This window comes from Mastomys coucha, unplaced genomic scaffold (genome assembly GCF_008632895.1).
Source record: "Mastomys coucha isolate ucsf_1 unplaced genomic scaffold, UCSF_Mcou_1 pScaffold18, whole genome shotgun sequence".
In the NCBI taxonomy this organism is placed as follows: Eukaryota; Metazoa; Chordata; class Mammalia; order Rodentia; family Muridae; genus Mastomys; species Mastomys coucha.
In genome coordinates, this window is record NW_022196900.1 from 6,474,914 (window position 1) to 6,494,746 (window position 19,833).

Genomic DNA, 19,833 nt, shown 5'->3' on the forward strand with positions numbered 1-19,833 from the left:
TGGTATCTCTTACTCACCCAAGGTTTGAGGTGTTGGCTTAAAACCTGCCACATGACTGCTTGTGGATGCAACTTCTAGGCCTGGACAAGTTTTTGAGGGAAGGGAAGCTCTCTGATGATCGTGCCGTGTGGCCCAGTGCCCATCTGCTATCAGCAGGACTCCAATGAGCTTAATCATGCATTTGGGGGGGTGGGGGTGATTGGTTGGATGAGTTTGGGGGTGGGGGTGGAGAAAGGTGAAGGGTCAGCAATTTCATACTATGTCAAGGTGAAGCCCAAACTCCCGTAAGAAGGATTAGAAAGTCCTGGTCACTGGACAGGCTGGCAGCCACATGTCCTCATAACCCTGTGGCTATGGTCACATGGGCTCCTGGGGTGGGTGGCTTACTCCACCTTTGACTATGGCTAGAGTGTGGTCACTCCTATACATCTATTGTTCTTCTTTTTTTAAAGATTTGTCTATTTATTATATGTAAGTACACCGTAGCTTTCCTCAGACATACCAAAACAGGGCATCTGCATCTGATCTCATTACAGATGGTTGTGAGCACCATGTGGTTGCTGGGATTTGAACTTAGAACCTCCAGAAGATCAGTCAGTATTCTTAACTGCTGAGCCAACTCTCCTGTCTTTTTTTTTTTTTTAAAGATTTATTTATTTTATGTATATGAATACACTGTAGTGGTTTCCAGATGCACCAGAAGAGAGAATCAGATCCCATTACAGATGGTTGTGAGCCACCATGTGGTTGCTGGGAATTGAACTCAGGACCTCTGGAAAAGCAGTCAGTGCTCTTAACTGCTGAGCCATGTCTCCAGCCTCGTTTTTTTTTTTTTCTTTTTCTTAATACAACTTCCATATCCATTTGCCCTCCAAGACTCAGCTCTGATGTCAGTTCAGTGCCTCTGAAGGCACCAATAAGTCCTGAGGGCCATCATGATATGGCCCATTCCTCTGTTATCCAAAAGACCCCTTCCCTTTGACCTGCTCACCTTCTGGAGTTTAACCCAAATCCTGACAACTCAAAAGTCTTTCATAGTCCCTCTCCCCTGGAATGTTGTGATCATACAACATCCCTACTGACCGCCATGTTCGGAAAATTAAACCAAGGGCCAAGCTTGCCCACCTTCTCCTTACACAGTGGCCTGAGCCTCATTTATACCAGTCCCTGGTTGCCTAGTACCAAGTGCAATATGACTGCTGAATGAGTAATATCCAGTTTTAAGAGCTGCCAAGCCCACTCTAAATCCTCTCTGTGGCTTTTAACTGAACATTCCAGCTCCACCCTCCTCAGGTCCCCAGCATTCCACCCCTCCACCCCAAGGCCAGGCAGCTAGGCAATCAGACAGCAGCCTCCAAAAGCTAGACAAAAGTGAGGTGGGGAAAGGACAATAATACACCTTGGGATCTGAGGCCCACACAGAAATCCTTCTAGAGAAAAGGCTTTGGAACAGGATGGAGCCCGAGAGGAGCCAGGCTCACAGCACCACTGGGACAATGAAGCAGGTAGCAGCCCTGGTGACTTCTCTGTTGTAGTGGAGCTGCTTGGCCTATGAAGCAGTTGTCTGGTTCATGTACCCTCCAGTTGATCAGAGATTTTACCCTTCCAAGGCAACGGGAGCAATAGTGACCACCAGCAGCAGGGCAGCTCTGTGGGAGAAGTGAGGGGCCCTGATGGTCAGACAACGATCCTGCTGCCTGGGGGTTTCTCACCATAGCTGACTCCGCCACTGTAAATTCCCCAGAACCGCAGATGCCCCGGACACTCAGGACATCCCTCAGAGCCAGAGGAATGGTCTCAGCGCAGCCTGTTTTCAAACTCAGAAGAGCACGTGCTTAGACCGTCTCCCAAACAGTTTGGGGATGCTTAATTTTTCCAGACAGAAAAAGAGGTCACACAGTTCAACTAGTTACTCTGTTAACAGCAATGCAACAGATTTCAATAGCAAGGTCTGGACTGCTGAGACAAAACACATCACGATTCAGTGAGTGCTGGACCCTGTGCTTATGCGGCCGGAAGAGCCCTGAGGATGGGAAGGCGACTGGAGGAAGACCTAACATCTGGGGATCCATGGGACACAGCAAAGGCTTCTGAGCGAGTGAGTAACATGATCCAGATCAGCCAGATCTGGGAAACTCATCAGAGGACACTGAGAAGACCCTGGAAGCCCAAGCTAGCAATGTGAGTCCGGCCCTCACTGCCTCCTTCCCACATCTCTCCTGACGACAGGGGTGGGAGACAGCACAGGGCAGCCAAACCCCAGTGCCTTCTTCTCCTTTCACCTCCTCAGATGCTGTGCATGTGCATCAGTTAAGGGATTTTTTAAAGCAGCTGGACATGGCACATGTCTTCATCCCAACAGTGGGGAGGCGGAGGCGGAGGCGGAGAGATCTGTGAGTTCCAGGCTAGCCATGACTAAGTAATAGTCTCAAAAGAGGGGGGGGGGGGATCAATTTTTTAAAAAGCAGGCATGGTTAAACTCGGCCCCAGTTGGAAGAAAGCTTCCATAGAAAAATATCCCCCAGGGAAGCAAGCATGTCTTTTGTTCACATGGTTTCTGAGGTGCTGAGGGAAGCTGCTGACACCAAGCATCACATGTCACATGGAGGTCTGAGAGCAGCTGGCTGGATACCCTGGAGACCAAGAACCAGCACAAGGAAGAAGTTATCTGATTTTAGGAGATGGTGTTTCTGAGCTTGATAGGACCTGAATGTGCCTAGTATATCTACTGCTACTACCACCTGTTGGAGCCTCCTAATACTGAAGTCCCCTCAGGGTCAGAGCAGAGCTCTGACTGGAGACAGGGGAGACCGAGACCCCGAAATAAATGATGTACTGTCCAAGTGAGACTAGGAGAAGGGGGAGGGACTGACCCTCCTGTGCTCCGCTCTTAATTCAACCCCCATTCGACTACAGTCCTACTCTCTTCTGAGACTGGCAAGGTTCTCCTTGTTAGAACCACAACCCTGCAAGGTCCACGCACGGCTGGACCACCACACTACAACAGGTGGCTTCTATTGTCCTCTCAGCCCAACTATGTCCTTGGGACTTGCTTGGGGAGACATCAAAACAGGCACACCCTCTCACCTGCAACAGAGAGAAAACCAGAAAGGAAGACAAGGAGGAAGTCAGGGAGAAGAACTCTGAAGTTGCAGGAAGACCACAGGAGAGCTCAAGACCCTCTAAACATGGACTCCTGATCTCAGAACCAGAGGCATACACTATCATGTAGATGCCTGGGCACCAATGGGGTCTTTGAGGGCCAGGGCCTTAAGGTGGCTTGCTCTTCAATATGACCTGGGGGGATGATGAGCAGAGAACCTAGCCAGCCTCCCCCAGAGTGCCTCTTTGTAGACTCCCCTGATGGAACTACCCCTAAGCCTACCAAGTCTCTGGCCCATTGGCACCCAGCCCACAGCAGCTTGGGGCCCATGGGCTTCATTTGCCACAAGAAAGCCAGAGCTCAGAAAGCTACTAACCAAACCCAGCCTAGACTACAGAGGCCTTGGTTATGGCCTGGGACTGGGCTCCAGCCTCATTTTTCTTTCCTTATGTGACTTCCAGAAAGTCCTTTCTTTTCTCAGACCCTTTTGGCCCTCACCTTTACAGAGGAGATATTATCCCTGTAGGGATGTGCTCAGCATGGATAGGCTTGGCTTTCTGCTCCCCTCCCCATTTCATTTTCTTTTCTTTTCTTTTTTTTTTTTAGGTATCAGGAAAAAGTTTGTCCTTTTCTTTTCACTTCTTAGACTGAGTCAGCTCAAAGGTGTAGCAGCAGCAGCAGCAGCAGCAGCAGCAGCAAGGAAGCACTTGCTTAGCTATGCGGCTCACCCTTTCTCCTCCCTGGGGAGGGCACCTCTGAATGGCCCCTTTTATAACAGCAGAACCTCAAGTGAGCATGTGTTTGTATCAGTGCTTACACGGGGAGCAGGAGCCACCCTGTCAGGAGAAGTGACTGCCAAGCCCAGCGACCTGGCACAGCCATGCCAACTAATTAAAGATGGTAATTACAGCCCTGTGCCTAGTGTCAAAGCCAGGGCTCTTTCTAGGCAGACTATGCCTCTCCTCTCCGAGTGCACAAGCATGTAGGTTCTTGGGGCTCGGGAGCCTGGCCACTCTGTGCTATGACTTCTGTTCTTTGGTCGCTCTCAGTAACTCATCCAGGTGGGCTGGGCTGCAGGCTCCTGAACTGGGTCCTTGGCAGTCTTGCCTGACAGGTCCACAGAGGCAGCCCTGATCATGGGAAAGTGGCTGCGGCTTTGGGGGTCTCAGTTAACACCAGTGGAAGTTACACATTCCTGAGCCTACATGTTGGGTCCAGCCTGCTGATTCTAGAACTTTGCCTGCCCATGCTTACTGTGACCTTGCAGAAAAGAGATGGGAGGGGATGAAGAATAAAAAAAACCATCTGTCTCCAGGCAGCCTGAAGTTCAAGAGAACAGGAATGGTGACACGCAGCCCCTGAGTATAGGCTCTTCTCAATTGTCCAAGGGGAAGCCACAGGGATTGGTGTGATACAGCACAGAGCCACCCTAGTCAGGTTCCTTCTTCTCATCTGGATGCATTGGCTTTCAATTCCTCTCTTAGAAAGGAGACTAGCAAGGGCTGTCCTCAGGGTGGTTCTAAGGACAAATGAGGTATGTCTTAAAAGTGTTTAGTAGCCAGGAAAAGGAAAATGACAACCTCCCTCCCCCAAAAGAACTGGGTGCTGAGCTGCTGGAGGAAATTAGAGAAAGGTCAAGTTGAGGGGGTTCCCCAAATCCACAGACTTCCTGAAACAAGCAGTTTCCCCTCATACCCTTAACTCATGAGAAGAAAGGAATCACTAGACACAGAATTAGGGACTAGGTGGGGCTCTGGAGGGCCCCACAACCCACAAGGACAGAGGTGACAACACAACCCCAAGGGTACCAATAGAAGACTGAGGTGTGTACCATAGCAGTCATCTGTCATTCACAGGTAACAAGTTCCCAGACACCAGGAGACATGAGCTGCAGAAGGCCTTGAGTTACAATTATCAAAGTGCACAGGAAGGCCCTGGAGCCCAGTCTGGAACCACATGTCCACCTGAGGGGTGAGTGGGACATTCCTGCCTTCCATCTTCACTTTGAAAGCAGGGACTGGCCAACAAGTGTTCTAGGTTAGTCAGCTCTGGCATGCTCACTCTGTGAAGGAAGATCTCCAGAGAAGGTGAGCTGTAGCTGCCTGTAACTCAAGCAGCTCAGGGCCAAGTCAGGGCACCAGGCCCCAATGACTCTGGGGCACTATGCCATGTCCCCCACAGCAGAGATTACATAGGCTCCAGGTTTTAAAAGTGAGTGTCTACCCTGAGACGTCACATACTTCCTGCAACTGAGCCCCGAGCATGGGGCTGGGGGCTACAAGGCAGCCAGAAGTTTCCCACAGCACTGGAGGCTCAATACTATAGTGAGTCTTAATCTAGATGAAAAGGAACTCAGGAAGCAAACAGGCTGACTCTATTAAAACAAACAAACCTCTGTTAACATCTGGGCATAAATTATGAGAATAGAAAAACACACTTAAGTTTTCTCTGGTGCAACAGCCTAAGGTGTGCTGGGGAAGAGGGTGAGGCCCTGGGGATGATGGTGAGCCCCTAGGGTGAGGCCTAGGCAACTCTCTTGGGGAGACAGATACTGTACAAGACTAAGGTCCTGTAGCAAAACATGAGGGTTTCTGGAGTTGCTTTGCAGGACAGCCCTCTGGTGATCCTCCGACTCTAGCCAGCATTATCACTTGCTCTGAGCCCAACATTTCTCATCTGTCACCAGAGGAGTCTACCAGTATCCACCAGCAAGCAGAATGGATCACATCAGGCCCTATTCAGGAGGCAGAAGCCTGTGCAGACTCAGTACAACTCCAGGTCAGTCACCCACTAACGGACCTGGGGGCCCAGGTAAGCTCCATCTTGCAGCCCTGCCTGTGCTGCAATTCTTGGATGTGGAGGATGCTCCACAAAACCTCCTCAGCATCCTGTGATGGACAGACCAGGAGCTGCAGGCAGACAGCCTTTCATCTGTCTTACTTTACTGACACTAGCCCACTCCTTCTGTCCCAACAGCAGTATCTTGGAAGAAGCTCTCAGCTCCTGTCCTCTCCTTCCCCCAACCCCATCCCAGGAGGAAAGGGACAAGCCCCCAGGATCCACATGGCTGACCTCGTAGCTGCCCAGCCTCATCACTACCACTCCCAGGACCATAAGCTTCCCTTACATCGCTGCAGTCTCAATGACTTGCTTCTGCACAACCCCTGGAACTTAACTCCCTGAGGACTCTCTGGGAGTCCAGCAGCCATGGCAGCCTCTACCCCTGGGAGACAAAGGAGGGACGCTGGGAGGGTAACTCAGGGAGCACCTCAGGACAGGAAAGAGAGCAGCAGCTGCCATCAGACTTGAAAGATGGAGGGAGTCTAGGGAAAGCTGCAGTTTGGCGGGTGGAGAGTTTCAAGTCAGCCTAAGCTAGCTGAACTAGCCACCCCAAAACTCATGTCAAGAGGGAAGGTCCAAGACAGAGTACCAGCAAGCAGAGTATCTGCATATCTGCTGAGGCAGCAAATTCTCCCCCAGAACCCCCCACTGTGTGTGGGGCGGGGGCTTGCAAATAAGGAAGGCCAGATGGCTTACATGTGAGGAAGGTGGGAACCCAGGGAAAAAGGGTGGGGCTCACCAAGGGCTGAAATACTAGGAGACACATAACTAGGGGAATGGGGACAGGAAGTCATGTGCCTCTGTGTGTGTGTGTGTGTGTGTGTGTGTGTGTGTGTGTGTGTGTGTGTGTACGTACATACACTTAAGGCCTGGTAGAATAGAGAATCCACCAGAGTCACAAGCCAGCTTCAGGAAGACCTCACTACAGAGGGGTGAGGAGGCAGGGAGACCATGACAGGACAGTCTACTTTCCCACCATTCCCACAACATTCTAACTAGACCAGCATGCTTTGACCAGAAGACACTTGTCATAGAAAAACCCAGCCAGTATCTCAAACCCTGGTGCTGCCAGTCTGCCAAGGAAATGGGGTGTGGGGTCTGGGAAATGGTTCAAGGTTAAAGTGTGTGCTGTGTTAAGATCCCCAGGAACCCCCTAAGTGCTAAGTGGGCCTGGTATCTGGCCTGTAATTTTAGTCTCAGAAGGGGGAGATGGTATTTCATAGAGCAAGTTGGCTAGCAAAAATGGGTGTAACAAGTCTAGTCAGAATAGTGGCAAACTCTGGGTCTGGCTGAGACCCTGCCTCACTGAATAAAGCATAAATATCTGGCCTCTGTATGCATTCATGTATGTGCGTGAGCACATGAAAATGGAAAGGGGTGGGCAGGAGACATTTAAGTGCCATTAAAACCTGCAGTGGTGTGGGGAGCAGTGACTCGGCAGATAAAGCTCTTGCTAGTCAAAGACTGTCAACTTGAGTTCAATCCTCAGAACCCACATAAAGGTGGAAGGCGAGAACTGACTCCAAATATGTCCTCTGATCTCCATGTGTGTGGCACAAACATTACCCACCTTACAGTGTCATACACACATATTTCAAACAAACAAACAACAACACACAAAAACAACAAAACAAAACCACTTGCAACGCAACTGGGTGGAGGGGAGACTCCTTAGAGAAGTTTTTTTTAAAAAAAAAAAGAAGCATCACACTTACATGTTCATGCCTAGGCTGCCTGCCTCAGAGAGAACCAGAGGCAGTGTGCCTCGGTGAAACACACCGAGGAGGAAAGCCAGAACCAGAGGCACATGCAGTACCAGTATATCAAAACAGCCAAACTTACCGCCCTCGGTATCCATCCTCCACAAGCATCACCCTTGTGAAAGGGGCCTGGGGGAGGCAGAGTCCTCTTGACCTGGCTTTCTTGTCCATAAGATGGAAATAGTCCTCCCAGCTTCCTCCCAGAGGCCTAGGGAGGTTCTTGGCTAAATCTATAAAATGTACCCTTTAAATACAGAACTGTCACCTCTAAGTTTTCAGCTAAGACCACTTAAGCCCCTACATTGGAGGTAGGGGTTAATAATTAGCCAAAATAGGGTTCAGAGGAGGCACTAACCCCTTCCCCAGCCTTCAGAGGGCAGAGGCTGGTGTTCTTGGTGAGCTCCTTCTCTCCCCAAACCAGGAGCGCCATCCTCTCTGTTGGCCTATGCTTCTGGGGTACTTTGGAACTTGCCCTGAACTGATCCCAGTGCCTTCTCTAATATACCAATATAATCTGGTGTCTCTAGCCCCAAAAGTGTCCTGTCAGGAGCTTTCCTCCCTCCTCTGTAGCCAGGATATCCCTAACAGGTAACTGACAGTCTCTTAGGACCTCACAGAAGGTCATCAGGCTCCTCCTATCCCTTAAGACACTGTGCTGCCATCGCTGGCAAGCTCTTCCAAGCTGTCCTCCAGCAGTATCTACAGTCACTGTCAGGCCCCTGCCTCAACTCTCTGACCTAGATAACTGACTGTCCTGGCCCGAGAGCCACAGAACCAGTCTGCCAGCCACTGTTCTAATACCCAGGCAGACACATTATGCTAAACAACTTCCGAAACATGTCTCACCTTTGTGGGGAGTGCCCAGGAAGAGCAGGAACTGGGTTGCAATGGGCCTGGGTCCCTGAGCCTATTTGAGAACAGGATAAGACTCTACTCTGCTCTTGATAAAGACAACCCCTAAGTATCAGGCCTCTGGAACCATGGCCAGGTGACAGTGTCCTTCCTTGGTCCTGAACTGACTCCAAGCTCTATGAGTACAGGAGCTCTGCTCACCAATAAGCCCTAGGACTCAGAACAGTGGCAGCACACAGCAGCATCTGAAACCCCCATCTGCTAAACTGATGTCTTGTGGCTAAGGACAAGCAAATCTTTACAAAATGGGCAAAGTTTTTGTTTGTCTCATGGTCTTTCATTTATTCTCCATACAGACTTGCATCCCAACCCTCAATCACTCGTTCAATCAGCGTCAGTGATGAGAAATGAAGGTGGGTTCAGACCAGCCCCAGCATCTTCCCCCAAGGAGCAGAGGAATAATCAGACCTTCTGCACAACCTGCCAGAGACAAAGACAGAGACAGAACTGGCCAGGAGGCACCAAGGCTCTCTAGTCATCTAGAAGTTAAAGCCACCCTAGCCCTCCATTTAGCAAGGTCTGAAACTCAAACTTGGTAGACCTGGCAGTGTCTGAGCAACACCCAACACTTTGTACAACAGCCCTGGGTCTCTTAGGTTAAGTTTGCACGTTCATTCATTCAATCAATGAGACTAGCAAGTCATATACTGTATTTGTACAGAGGCCCCTGCAGGGAACACAGATAACATGTAGGTAAAAAGTCAGAGAATGCCCAGTAATGCTAAGTATTGAGACAAGCTCAAGCAGAGAAAAAGATGGGTGAAATATCAGACAAGAACCCTGCCCCTGCTGGAACCATAGCTTTCCCCAGCACCACTCTCTGTGTGGTTCAGCCCACACTCTTTTTCAGGGGCCCATATCACCCACTCCTGGGTCTTTCCAAGACTACATTATCTCTCCAATGGCATTTTAGGCCCATTTTATACAAAAGACAATCATGTGCTTGCAGGCATAGATACTGCCCAAGAAAGATAGGATCTTGCTATAACCTAGGCTGGACTCAAACTTGTGATTCTTCTGTCCAGACCTCCAGATATTGGGGTTACAAGCATACACATCTGGCTCTGCTCTGGTTTTGTTGCATCTGTCCTAAAAAACCTGGATGTTCTCAGAGTCAGGGGTTCCAGGGGAGAGGCAGGTGTGGGAGAGAACAAACAACTCTGGAGGGCCCCATCACCATGGCAACCTCTCTATCACCCTGTCTGTAGCTGGGTGGGTAGTAGTACAAGCTGGGTGTGTAAGCTCCACTCTTTCTCAAGACCAGGGAAGCCATTGCTGACTAATACAGAATCTATTTACACTTGATTACCTCCTTCCTGTCCAGTAGGTAAGTTATTCCAGTAAACGATAGACCAACCAGGGAACTCTGCACCATCCCGACAGAGCCCTCTTGCCTGCCAGATGGGAGGAGGCCAGGACAGGCTTCAAAACATTTCGACACAAGGCCCAGGAGCGCTGGGTTGCAAGGCTCTGTTCTGATGCTTGTTACAGTGTGACCTTGGCCCATGCCTGCCCATCTGGGCCTCAGACAGAAGGGATGCTAAGCCAAAAGGACCGCTCTTCATCCTGTCACTACAGAAGGACCACCAGGGCAGGCTAATGCATGAACCCACCAAGGGGCAGCTGGAAACAGAGGGATACGAGGGACATTTTGGGAAGGAGAGCTATATAGGGCAGAGTGGGTGAGGATGAGAGACAAATGTAAGGACATGCTGGGAGCTTCGGGAAGGGGGAGGCTTATCCTTCACCCAGGAAAGACCCTGTGCTCTTCAGAAATCACAACAGCTGCCCAAGATGTCAGTGAACACAGCGATAGGAATCTCAGGCAAGGCCTAGGGCTATTTTTTTCAGAAATATTTATTGGACTCTAGACTAGAAGCAGAGAACAGAAAATAGCAGGGCCAGAGAGTGCTCTATCTGTCTGTCACCCACTGAGAGACTCAAGGGTGTTGCACAGGGGAGGGCAGTCCCTAGAGATGACTCCAGAAACAGTACCTTAAAGATTTAGTCAAGCCAGATCTGTTACCTCATTTGGATCCTTCTCATACCTGGTCATAAAAAGCAGAATCTAGCTTTACAGATGAGAGAATGAAGCCCAGAGGAGGGGAGCAACAGGGCAGTATAGCAAACCAGGGATAGTGCCAAGCCCCATCGTTTCCTCTTTCCTCACAAGGAATACAATACATTTGCTCCTGTTTCTGGAAAGTGTCCTGCCACCAGAGGCAACATAAGAGGAGACAACACAAAGGGCATCCTTCAGGGCCTCTGGACAGCACAACCACCAGGTAGAGAGTTTCAAAGGGAAGATGATGAGTGTAATGAAGTCAGTCACATCAGGGCAACCGGGCTGTGTGGAAGGACCTCTCTTAACCTCTCTTATTATGCTATAAAGCCGATTTAGTAACAACAGGCTAAGGAGTTTTTAATGTATAATTGCTTACATATTAAAAAGTACGTGAAAATGCTTTCAATTAAAACCAAAGTGAGTCATCTCATGAGCTGACACTGAGTGCTTCTGTAAAGGATTCTGAAGGCAAAGGTTAGAAACATCAGAAACCAGGTGCTCTTCACGTGGGTTTTAGAAACCTAGCCTGTCTTTAGTGACTCAGTGCCAGCAGCCACATTGTCACCAGCTGCCACATGTGACACACACCGGCCTCTCTCCCTCTCTCTCTTCTCTCCCCACCTCCTGCCTCTCCCTCCCCTCCCCTCTCCCCCTCTCTTGTGTGATATCTATTGCATGATGGCATCTCTTGGCCCCCAGGGTACTTCCACATAAACCCTAACAAGAAACACTGAGAGGGGCCCAGGCCACAGTGATCTTCCCTTACTTCCTCAGACCCTCTAGGAAGAGCTGGGGTTCTGAGTCAGGTGCTGTTTGCAAACATTCACAGACTTCAGGGCAAGATCCTGGATCTGCTGCTTCCTTCACAGGCCCAAGCTTCAGTGTTCTCTGCAAATGGAGAGAACCTTACAGGTTTCCCCAAGACTTAGTGGGTGCAGGAAGTCCTCTGAACTACCTATCATCCATCCCAAGTCTTCCCTCCTAACAGTCCCCCATCAGAGCTCCCCCATACCTGATCTACACTGGGCTAAGGTCCCGCCTTTCGGCACTCTTTATTTTTAAAAACATCTTATTTTTATTAAGTAAGTATGTATGGGGGGCAGGGGGCAGGAGAGGGTATCATATCTCCCGGAGCTGCAATTACAGACAGTTGGGAGCCAGGGGCTTACAGCCTGGGACAGAGACTTGGGGAAAGGAAAAGACTGAGTTGTAGCTGGCTGCTGGCACCTGCCTGCATTCCCCAATACTCAGCAAACTGAAACCTACCTGAGCTGCAGTGTGAGTTCAAAGCTAGCCTGGGCAACTTAACAAGGCCATCATTAAAAAAAATGTCAAGAGAGAGCCTGGGATACAGTTGTTCGCTTAGACTGTTTGTCTAGACTGGTAAGAAGTCCTAGGCTCAGTGCCCAGCACTGGGGCAAAAACCAAAGTAAACAAAGTACCTGGGCTCTGAAGCTGTCTGACCAGTGGCCCAATAAGAAATTTGGTTTAAGAGCATCAAATATGCGTGTGGGGGCAGGAAGGAATCCCAGAAATATTCTAGTCTTTCTTTTTGAAACTGAGGCCCAGACAGGCAGCAGGGCTGAGGAGGAAGGAGCCAATATGAGAGTCTGAAAGATGAGCCAAGGGAGATCTGTCCTTGCCTGTTCCCTTCTTTGAGCCAGTCCTACAGAGTATGAGAGAGCATGTGTGTGTGTGTGTGTGTGTGCGTGTGTATGTGCCTGTGCGTGAGCCAGTCCTAGAAAGTATGAGGGAGCTTGCATGTGTCAGTCCTAGAGAGTATGAGAGAGAGGGAGAGAGGGAGGGACGGAAGGAGAGAGAGAGAGAGAAAGAGAGAGAGAGAGAGAGAGAGAGAGAGAGAGGGAGAGAGAGAATAGACAGTCACAATGAATCGTGGCCTCCTATGGCTTCAGTTCAGGATTACCATGAACCTCAGGTCATCTGAGCCAATCACACATCTGAAATGTAACAACCCTTCACATTGTCTCCCAATGTACCACCGAGCATGGGCAGATTGGTGATTCATCTTCCCATTTAATCAGTAGGTCAAAATAAGTCTCAAAAAGATTAACTTGTTTTTGTTTTTCTAGCCCTAATTTCCCAATTTCCCTATTCAAAGGAACAGTTGGACTGGTCTCTGGCTCTCTAGCTGAGTCTCCTGTTTTGTGAAACCTGGGAGTGAGGCAGGCTAGGGTTCTCCCCACTGTGCTGCATCCTCTGACTCGATGTAAGGTTTTAAGGAAGCAGTTCTAGAATTGGCTTGGGTAGGGTGTAAACAAGGCTCAGACATCTAAAAGGCACTGGATCACAGAGCCCATGAGGTTGATCACCTAGCTTGGGTCTAGACAGGTTCTTACAGGTGGCATAAGTGTGGTGTGAGCTGTGACAGTGAGCTGAGGGAGTCAGAGGAAGCCACAAGTGCTCACTTCTGCACAGGGTGGAACCAGTTGTTCACAAAAGCTCCCCATCATCTGGAGCTAGGGTTGCAGAGTGGCGAACACCATCAATGATGCCTGAGTCAGAACTCAGCCCTGGGAAGAAAGTGCTAGATAGTCCTGACACAAGAAGCTGCCTTACAACCAAGCAGCTAGGTTGCCTTGGGCTTCAGTTCTCTACTGGTAAAAACAAGCCTTCCGCCGGGCGGTGGTGGCGCACGCCTTTAATCCCAGCACTTGGGAGGCAGAGGCAGGCGGATTTCTGAGTTCGAGGCCAGCCTGGTCTCCAGAGTGAGTTCCAGGACAGCCAGGGCTATACAGAGAAACCCTGTCTCAAAAAAAACCAAAAAAAAAAAAAAAAACAAGCCTTCCACTTGAATCCCACATCAACTACTGCAAATGAGGACTAGAGAATTGGCAGCATCGCATCCACTGTGACTGTATCACTGACACAAGGAAAACCAGAGGCACAGAATGTGGGCAAAGCAGCCTTGCACACTGTAACTGCCTGGTTTAAGGTTCTTGCTACACAGGGGAAACTAAATCCCAGAGGTTGTTTGGGTGGCATGTGTCCATTCTAGATGTGCTTGGCTCCAGCCTGGGCCCCTTCCAGGCACCACACAACTGCCCTGGTTCCATACACACAGCACAGAAATTCAAACAGTTCCCTGTAGGGATCATTCTCAAGGATTAATTTGATGGGCTGGGAATGTAGCTGGGTTGGAGTGCCTGCCTAGCCCAAGAGCTGATTCCCAGCACCACAGAAACTGAACGTGACGACTCAAGTTAAAGTCAGGAAGATTAGAGGTTCAAGACCATCCTTATCTACACAGCTCAGGGTCACTCAGGGCTAGAGGCCCAGTGTAAACAGTTAAACTTCCTGTTGTACCCTGTTCCATAGCTGCCTTCAGCATCTGTCCATGGATCTGAGTCCCTTCTTGGAGTGCTTACACTGACAGCTCACCCTGGGCCATGTCCACACTATCAGTCGCCATGGTGACAGTACACACAAAGAAGTCAAGAGTCACAAGAAGCCTTGGCAAGATCCTCACAACCAGAAATTGCCCCTTTTAACTGCCCCTATTCTAAAAAAGGAAAAGATGTGGGTAACGTGAGAAAAAGGAGGGGCAGCAAACACCAAGCACTCTCCAAAAAGGCCACAGGATAATTTTCTGTGAAAACAAGGTACCCTCCTCCTCCACTGGTTAACAAGTGGCATGAACTGGTCTGTTTCCACTTCCGTGCTAGCTGGTAGATGGCTCCAAATAAGGTTTTCTGCCTAACTCTCTGCATTCAGGAGATTCTGAGCAAACTCTCCTCTAGCTCTTGGTATCTCTGGTTAACTATAATTGTGTTCTAATAGTTCTTTTTTCCGATGTTGGTGAAACACAAACCAACAATATGTGGGGAAGGGGCAAGCAAAGTGACTCCACAGGTCACTTGGCGCAAAGCCTAACGACCTGAGTTTAAAACGAGAGTCACATGGTAAAATAATCGACTGCTGCCTATCTGCCCTCTATCCTCTACATGTGCATGTGGTGTATGTTTTGCACACAGGTTATACACAGACACACACACATATACTACCGGGGGGGGGGGGGGGGGGGGGGGGCCTGGTAAAACAGCTCACTACCCTCAGCTATCACTGTGAACAGGCATACTTCCACAGAGAAGGTGGCATGATGTCCAGCAGACCATTCTTGTTAAGCTGTGAGCCCAGGGTGCTATAGTTTGAATGTGCTCTGTACCCATAGAACTAGTATGGTGCTCACTAGCTGCTCCACACAGCAGTGTTGGGAGGTAGGATTTAATGGAAGGGGTTTGAGCAATGGGGATGGAGTTTTCATAAACAGACCAATGCCACCCTGTGGAAGTGAGTAAGTTCTTATCTGTAGGGAAAGCAAGGTCTTCCCTCTGGTCTCTTGTGCAGTTTACTTGCTCTGTTTTCTGCCACACTATGATGGAGCAGCAGGCCTTGGAGTCTGCCTGATCTTAAATGTACCTACTTGTAGCATCACAAAAGTACCTTTCTATTACACACTCATGATAAATCGCCCACTCTCCTGTTCTGTCACAGCAACAGAAAACAAAAACAAAAACTCTGTGCCTGTGCTCTGCTCACCTGTCATGATCCTCTGGGCTTCATAGGGCTCCATGTAGCCAGCGCTCTCACCCTTTCCCGCTTTGCTCTTGAGGTCGTTCTTGGCATCAAAGGGATCCGAGTAGTCATCAGCTATGATCACCTGCAGAGAGGAAGAGAGTGTGAGGCCACCTTTGGCTTTGCTTCACCACTGTGCACAGCCAGGCATTGCTCCAGTCAACAGAAACCGTTCCTGGGCTAGCAAGAAGGGGAAGGGGAGCAGGAAACCTGAGCCCACCCTGCGGGAACAAGAGCAGCTAAGTCAAGGTCAGAGGCACACAAAGTGCAGAGATGAGGACCTGGAATCGTGGGGAACGTGTTACTCAAGTGAATGGAGCAATGGGGAGAGAGTTGGGAGATCACAGAAAGCACAGAAATGTTGGCAGGCCCTTGGTGCTGGCTGAAGCCCAAGACCTCAGACAAGGATAGTTGCGTTCAGCATCTCGTTTTTCTCCAAATCTGGAACACAATCATGTTGTGGGTCATCACACAACAATTTGGTGAGATCAACAAATATAAAAGATGAGTGTGGCCCTAGACAGGCCTGATGAACACACCAGACTCGGCGATGCACAGATGCCAGCGTTAAAACAGCACAGACCAGGAGTCTGAGGGCCAGCAGACCCTTTTGTAAGGGACTGAGGTCTAGGGTGGGCATCGGTGCCCCCACATCCTCACTCACAAAGCCTAGCCTGGTGCTCTCACTTGGCAGTTGGCCAGAGCCCTGCCAGCCCATTGACTAACAGCAGAGGAAGCATGAGTCACTGGGGCAGGTCTCAGGCTTGGTGAGGAGTGTGCGTGTCTGGAATTCTGCCGCTCTACAGAAGAAGCACCACATTTCCTGGTAAAGGATGACAATTTCCAGCCGAAAGCTTCAGGAGAACACAGCACCTCCCCTCTCATTTCTGACTCCCTAGTCTTCACAGAGAAGAAAAGGACAAGAGCCCCCTCAACCCAAACCTTTATGACAGATCAGCCCCACCCCAAACTCCCATCCACTTCCGCCCTTACCCTTAGGGTCAGGTGTCTAGCAAAGAGCAAATAAGTCCTCAATCTCCCAGCAGCTGCCCCAGGGAGGGCGGAGGTTAGCATCCCCCTTGCTGGATCGTTATTTAAATTGTAGGTTTAATTAGAAACCACAGGAGTCGCACTTCTCTCAGGGCTCCTGGAATGTAAGGCATCTGCAAGGCCAGTAAACTAGAGAAGACCCCAGTCTCTGCCTGGTGAATGGCAGCTGGTGGCAGTGGCCCTGTCAGGGCAGCACAAGAGACCACCAGCTACCTGGAATATATTGTCCGAAAAGGGAGAGCAGGTAGTTGTCCCTGGTCACTAAACTGAAGCACATGATCAGGGAAGACTCAGGCCTAGAGCACCAGCAATTGAGCAGACAAAGCCAAGTTAGTCTCTGGTCCCAGGGGCTCCTCCACATGATGACATGGTAATCAGTGCCTTTCAGTGAGCTCAAATGACACCAAGCCAGGAAAGAAGGGGGCTGGGGAGAGCTAGGCTTACCTTGTCTTTCATTTGATATTTGCACTCTACCATCTGCAGAATACATTAAGAGTCATGTATGGGAAGCACCGTGGGTCAGAACAGTTCAGATGTGGGTTTTGTGGGCATAGCTGTTGAGTTCAAGGGACCAGACATCCCAACGGAGATCCTGAAGTACATAGCTAGCTGCTGCAGCTGACAGCTAAACAAGCTGCTCCTGCCCCACACTCCCTCACTGTCTTAGCAATGTGAAAGTCTTCTAGTTTTCAGTAAAAAGGGGAAGAAAACAAAATTATTTGGGGTTTCTACTGGAGACCGTGGGTCACTGGTAAGGTGGCGCCTAGTCTAGCTGCAGTTTCCAAGGTGACTCAGCAATCAGCATTTCTGCCCCCTCTCTGTAATTTGCAAACATGGAGACTTTAGGGATATAAACCAAATCTTTGTTCATCTTCAGATCAGAGCACTGGGAGGCCTGCGATAAAGCAGGCGTTGTCTATATTTTCTAATTAAAATGAGATCTGGGCTCAGGCTGTCATGGGTCCCCAGCTGCCTGCCCTGCTTACTTCCTTTTCAATAAGAACTCACAAACCCTAAAACCAGGAAAACCCCTGGTCTCTGATGACATGTGGCTCCAGTTATACCTGCTGACAGCTGAAAATCCTTCCGTTTAAAAAAAAAAAAGTTTAGAATTCTGTTAGTTTAAGAAGCAAATAGGAAGGTTCCTAAAATGTAGATTTAATCAATTTGCTTTTGAACTTCAAAGTGAGGCTGATGGAGGGGAGGGAAATGGGGTTTATGCAACCTGAAACTTGGCAAACACTGCACTGAACGGTCCAACCTTACGCAAATCACGTCCTAGTTGGAAGTAAAATTTTAACCAGGTGTTAGGAAGGGGGCAGGGAGGCAGAGTCCCTTGTGAACAGATATAGGCCCTGGCCACAGAGACCGGGTGGTATGACAGCTTACCTACTGTAAATGTCCTGGTTACCTGGGGCTCATGCGAAGGAGCTGATCCTGAAGGCTGCTATGCACTCAGTGGTTTTCCACAAATGCAGGCCTGCTGGGGTTGCTTGGTTTAGGATGCCCCAGTTAGCAGATGAGTCCTGTAAGTCTAAGCGAACTGCTGATCCATGGGAATCAGCCAAGACTTGTGTGCAGGCCGCCCAAAGCACAGGCAGCCTTCTGTGGGAAGCAAGGCTCCTGGTCCCCGCATTAAAGGGGGCCCGAGATAGCAAAAGGGCAGGGACCCGGGTCACCCCTCTTCCTTGGCTCTCTCTCCCCTGTGACTAAAGGATTTTCACCAGCTCATAAATTAGCCACAGAGCAGCCCTGAGGCAGGGCCAGTCAAGTCACCAAGCATCCAGCAGGATGTCCTGGAACCAGCCCACACTCCCACTCTGGGACTTAGAATCCACCATTCCTAACACTCTTCTTCACTGTGGTTCTGTGGGCTGCCTACAGGTTGTGTTCTATAGAACACAAGCTGTGGGTAGAGCTCCGTCCCTCCGGGCAGCCAAGGCTTGCAATGTTTAACAAGGGGATCAGCTATGAGATAGGAAGCAGTCTTCCTGTCCATCCATCCCAAGGGAAGTGCTGAGGAGGGTGGGTGTGGCCAATGGCTACCCTTCCATTTGTCTGGCTGAGTGTTTTCACTGCTCTTGTAAGACAGCTACCCCTGTATGAAGAACTGGGACCTCGTGAGAAGTGTGGTAACTTTCACCAGAATCAATGGAAATGCTCAAGCACACATACATAGTCTGACGCAGCAATTTTACATCTCGGTATTTACTCCTAAATGTGCACATGGAAACGGGGGCAAAAGTGGTCACTGAAATATGTCACAATGAGAAATCCCACACAACATCTATATCCTTGGCATGCCAAGCATACCAGGTCTTCCCACCCTGGGGTATTGACCTGCAGCCTTCTCCATGAGCTTCTCGCTCTGAAAGGAAAGGATCATGGTGGGACGCTCAACACAACATGCCTGTTTATGAGAAACAAAACAGGAACCTGAGTTGTTCAGCTGGAGAAAAAGTCTGCAACAGAGCTTGCCCCTAGACTGATGGGTGTGGGAGTCAGAGCTGCAAACAAGGAGGACCTATTACTTACTGTGTGACATGCAAGTACCACAAACTCTACCACAGGCTATTTTTGGAACAGCAGACAGACTGCTTCCCAAACCTGTCTAAGACAGAAATGGCCTGGAATGACTGTTAAGACAACAGACTCCTTGCCTGATTGTCTGTATATTTAACAAGCAACCCAGGTGATTCTAATCAGGGATCAAAAGCAAGAGCCAGCCCCTTCACCACTAGTCTGCAGGCAAACCTCCAGTCACTATTCTGGAATTTCACTTTTCCCAGGGGTTTCTCAGCCCTGCTCATGAAGTTAAGCAACTGTGAGGCTCCTGTTCCCCAGAGGGCAGTAGGAGAGAGAGCTGAGAGTTTAGATGCAGAAGGCAGGGCATCCTCTGCAATCCTGAGAGCTGGTTCCAACTGAGCAACACGGCCTGTGCAGGAGTAGAGGATTCACAGGCAAGGCCCCTGCCCTGTCCCCCTCCCACTCGCAGAGGTTTCCAGTCCAGGAGATCTCAAGGTTCACAGTCTAGGTGCTTTGGGGCCTTGCCTACCAAGCTCTCAACACACAGATGCGCACATTCTAGGTCCCATCTGCCAACAAAGAGATAAGGGGATGGCTGCTGTCATGTTCTAAGAATGGGACACAAGCACCAACCCATGCCCATTCCTCCACAGGCACCTCCCACCTGCCAGTCACTCTGAGGTACCTGCTGCTTCTGGGAACAGAAGCACAGAGGTTCTAGTTCAGCTGTGGGCTTGGGGAGGGGCATGTCTCTGCTGCTTTCCCATCCCTGGGAAGTGGGGGGATGGTATGCCATGAGGGCCCAGACTTGCCAGGCCATGCCATTTTGTTTGTTTACTCCGGGTGTAGACCCTTGGGTCTGCCTGCAAGGTTCCAGCCAGGCCATTTCTCATTGATTCACCACTAACACCAACCTCAGCTTCATTAACAGTTTGAGGCCACGGATATCTAGGTAACTAGAGAACATGCCCTGCCCCCCCCCC

The 19,833-nt window shown here is 49.8% G+C and overlaps 1 protein-coding gene across 1 annotated transcript in view; it reads right to left on the minus strand.

Moving 5' to 3' along the window:
- Shb (SH2 domain containing adaptor protein B) overlaps positions 1-19,833 on the minus strand; it is a 111,929-nt gene that overhangs the window by 55,857 nt on the left and 36,239 nt on the right. The window contains exon 2 of the mRNA XM_031377292.1: positions 15,239-15,359. Within this exon, the coding sequence (XP_031233152.1) occupies positions 15,239-15,359 (121 nt within the window). The remainder of the gene's footprint in view (positions 1-15,238; positions 15,360-19,833) is intronic.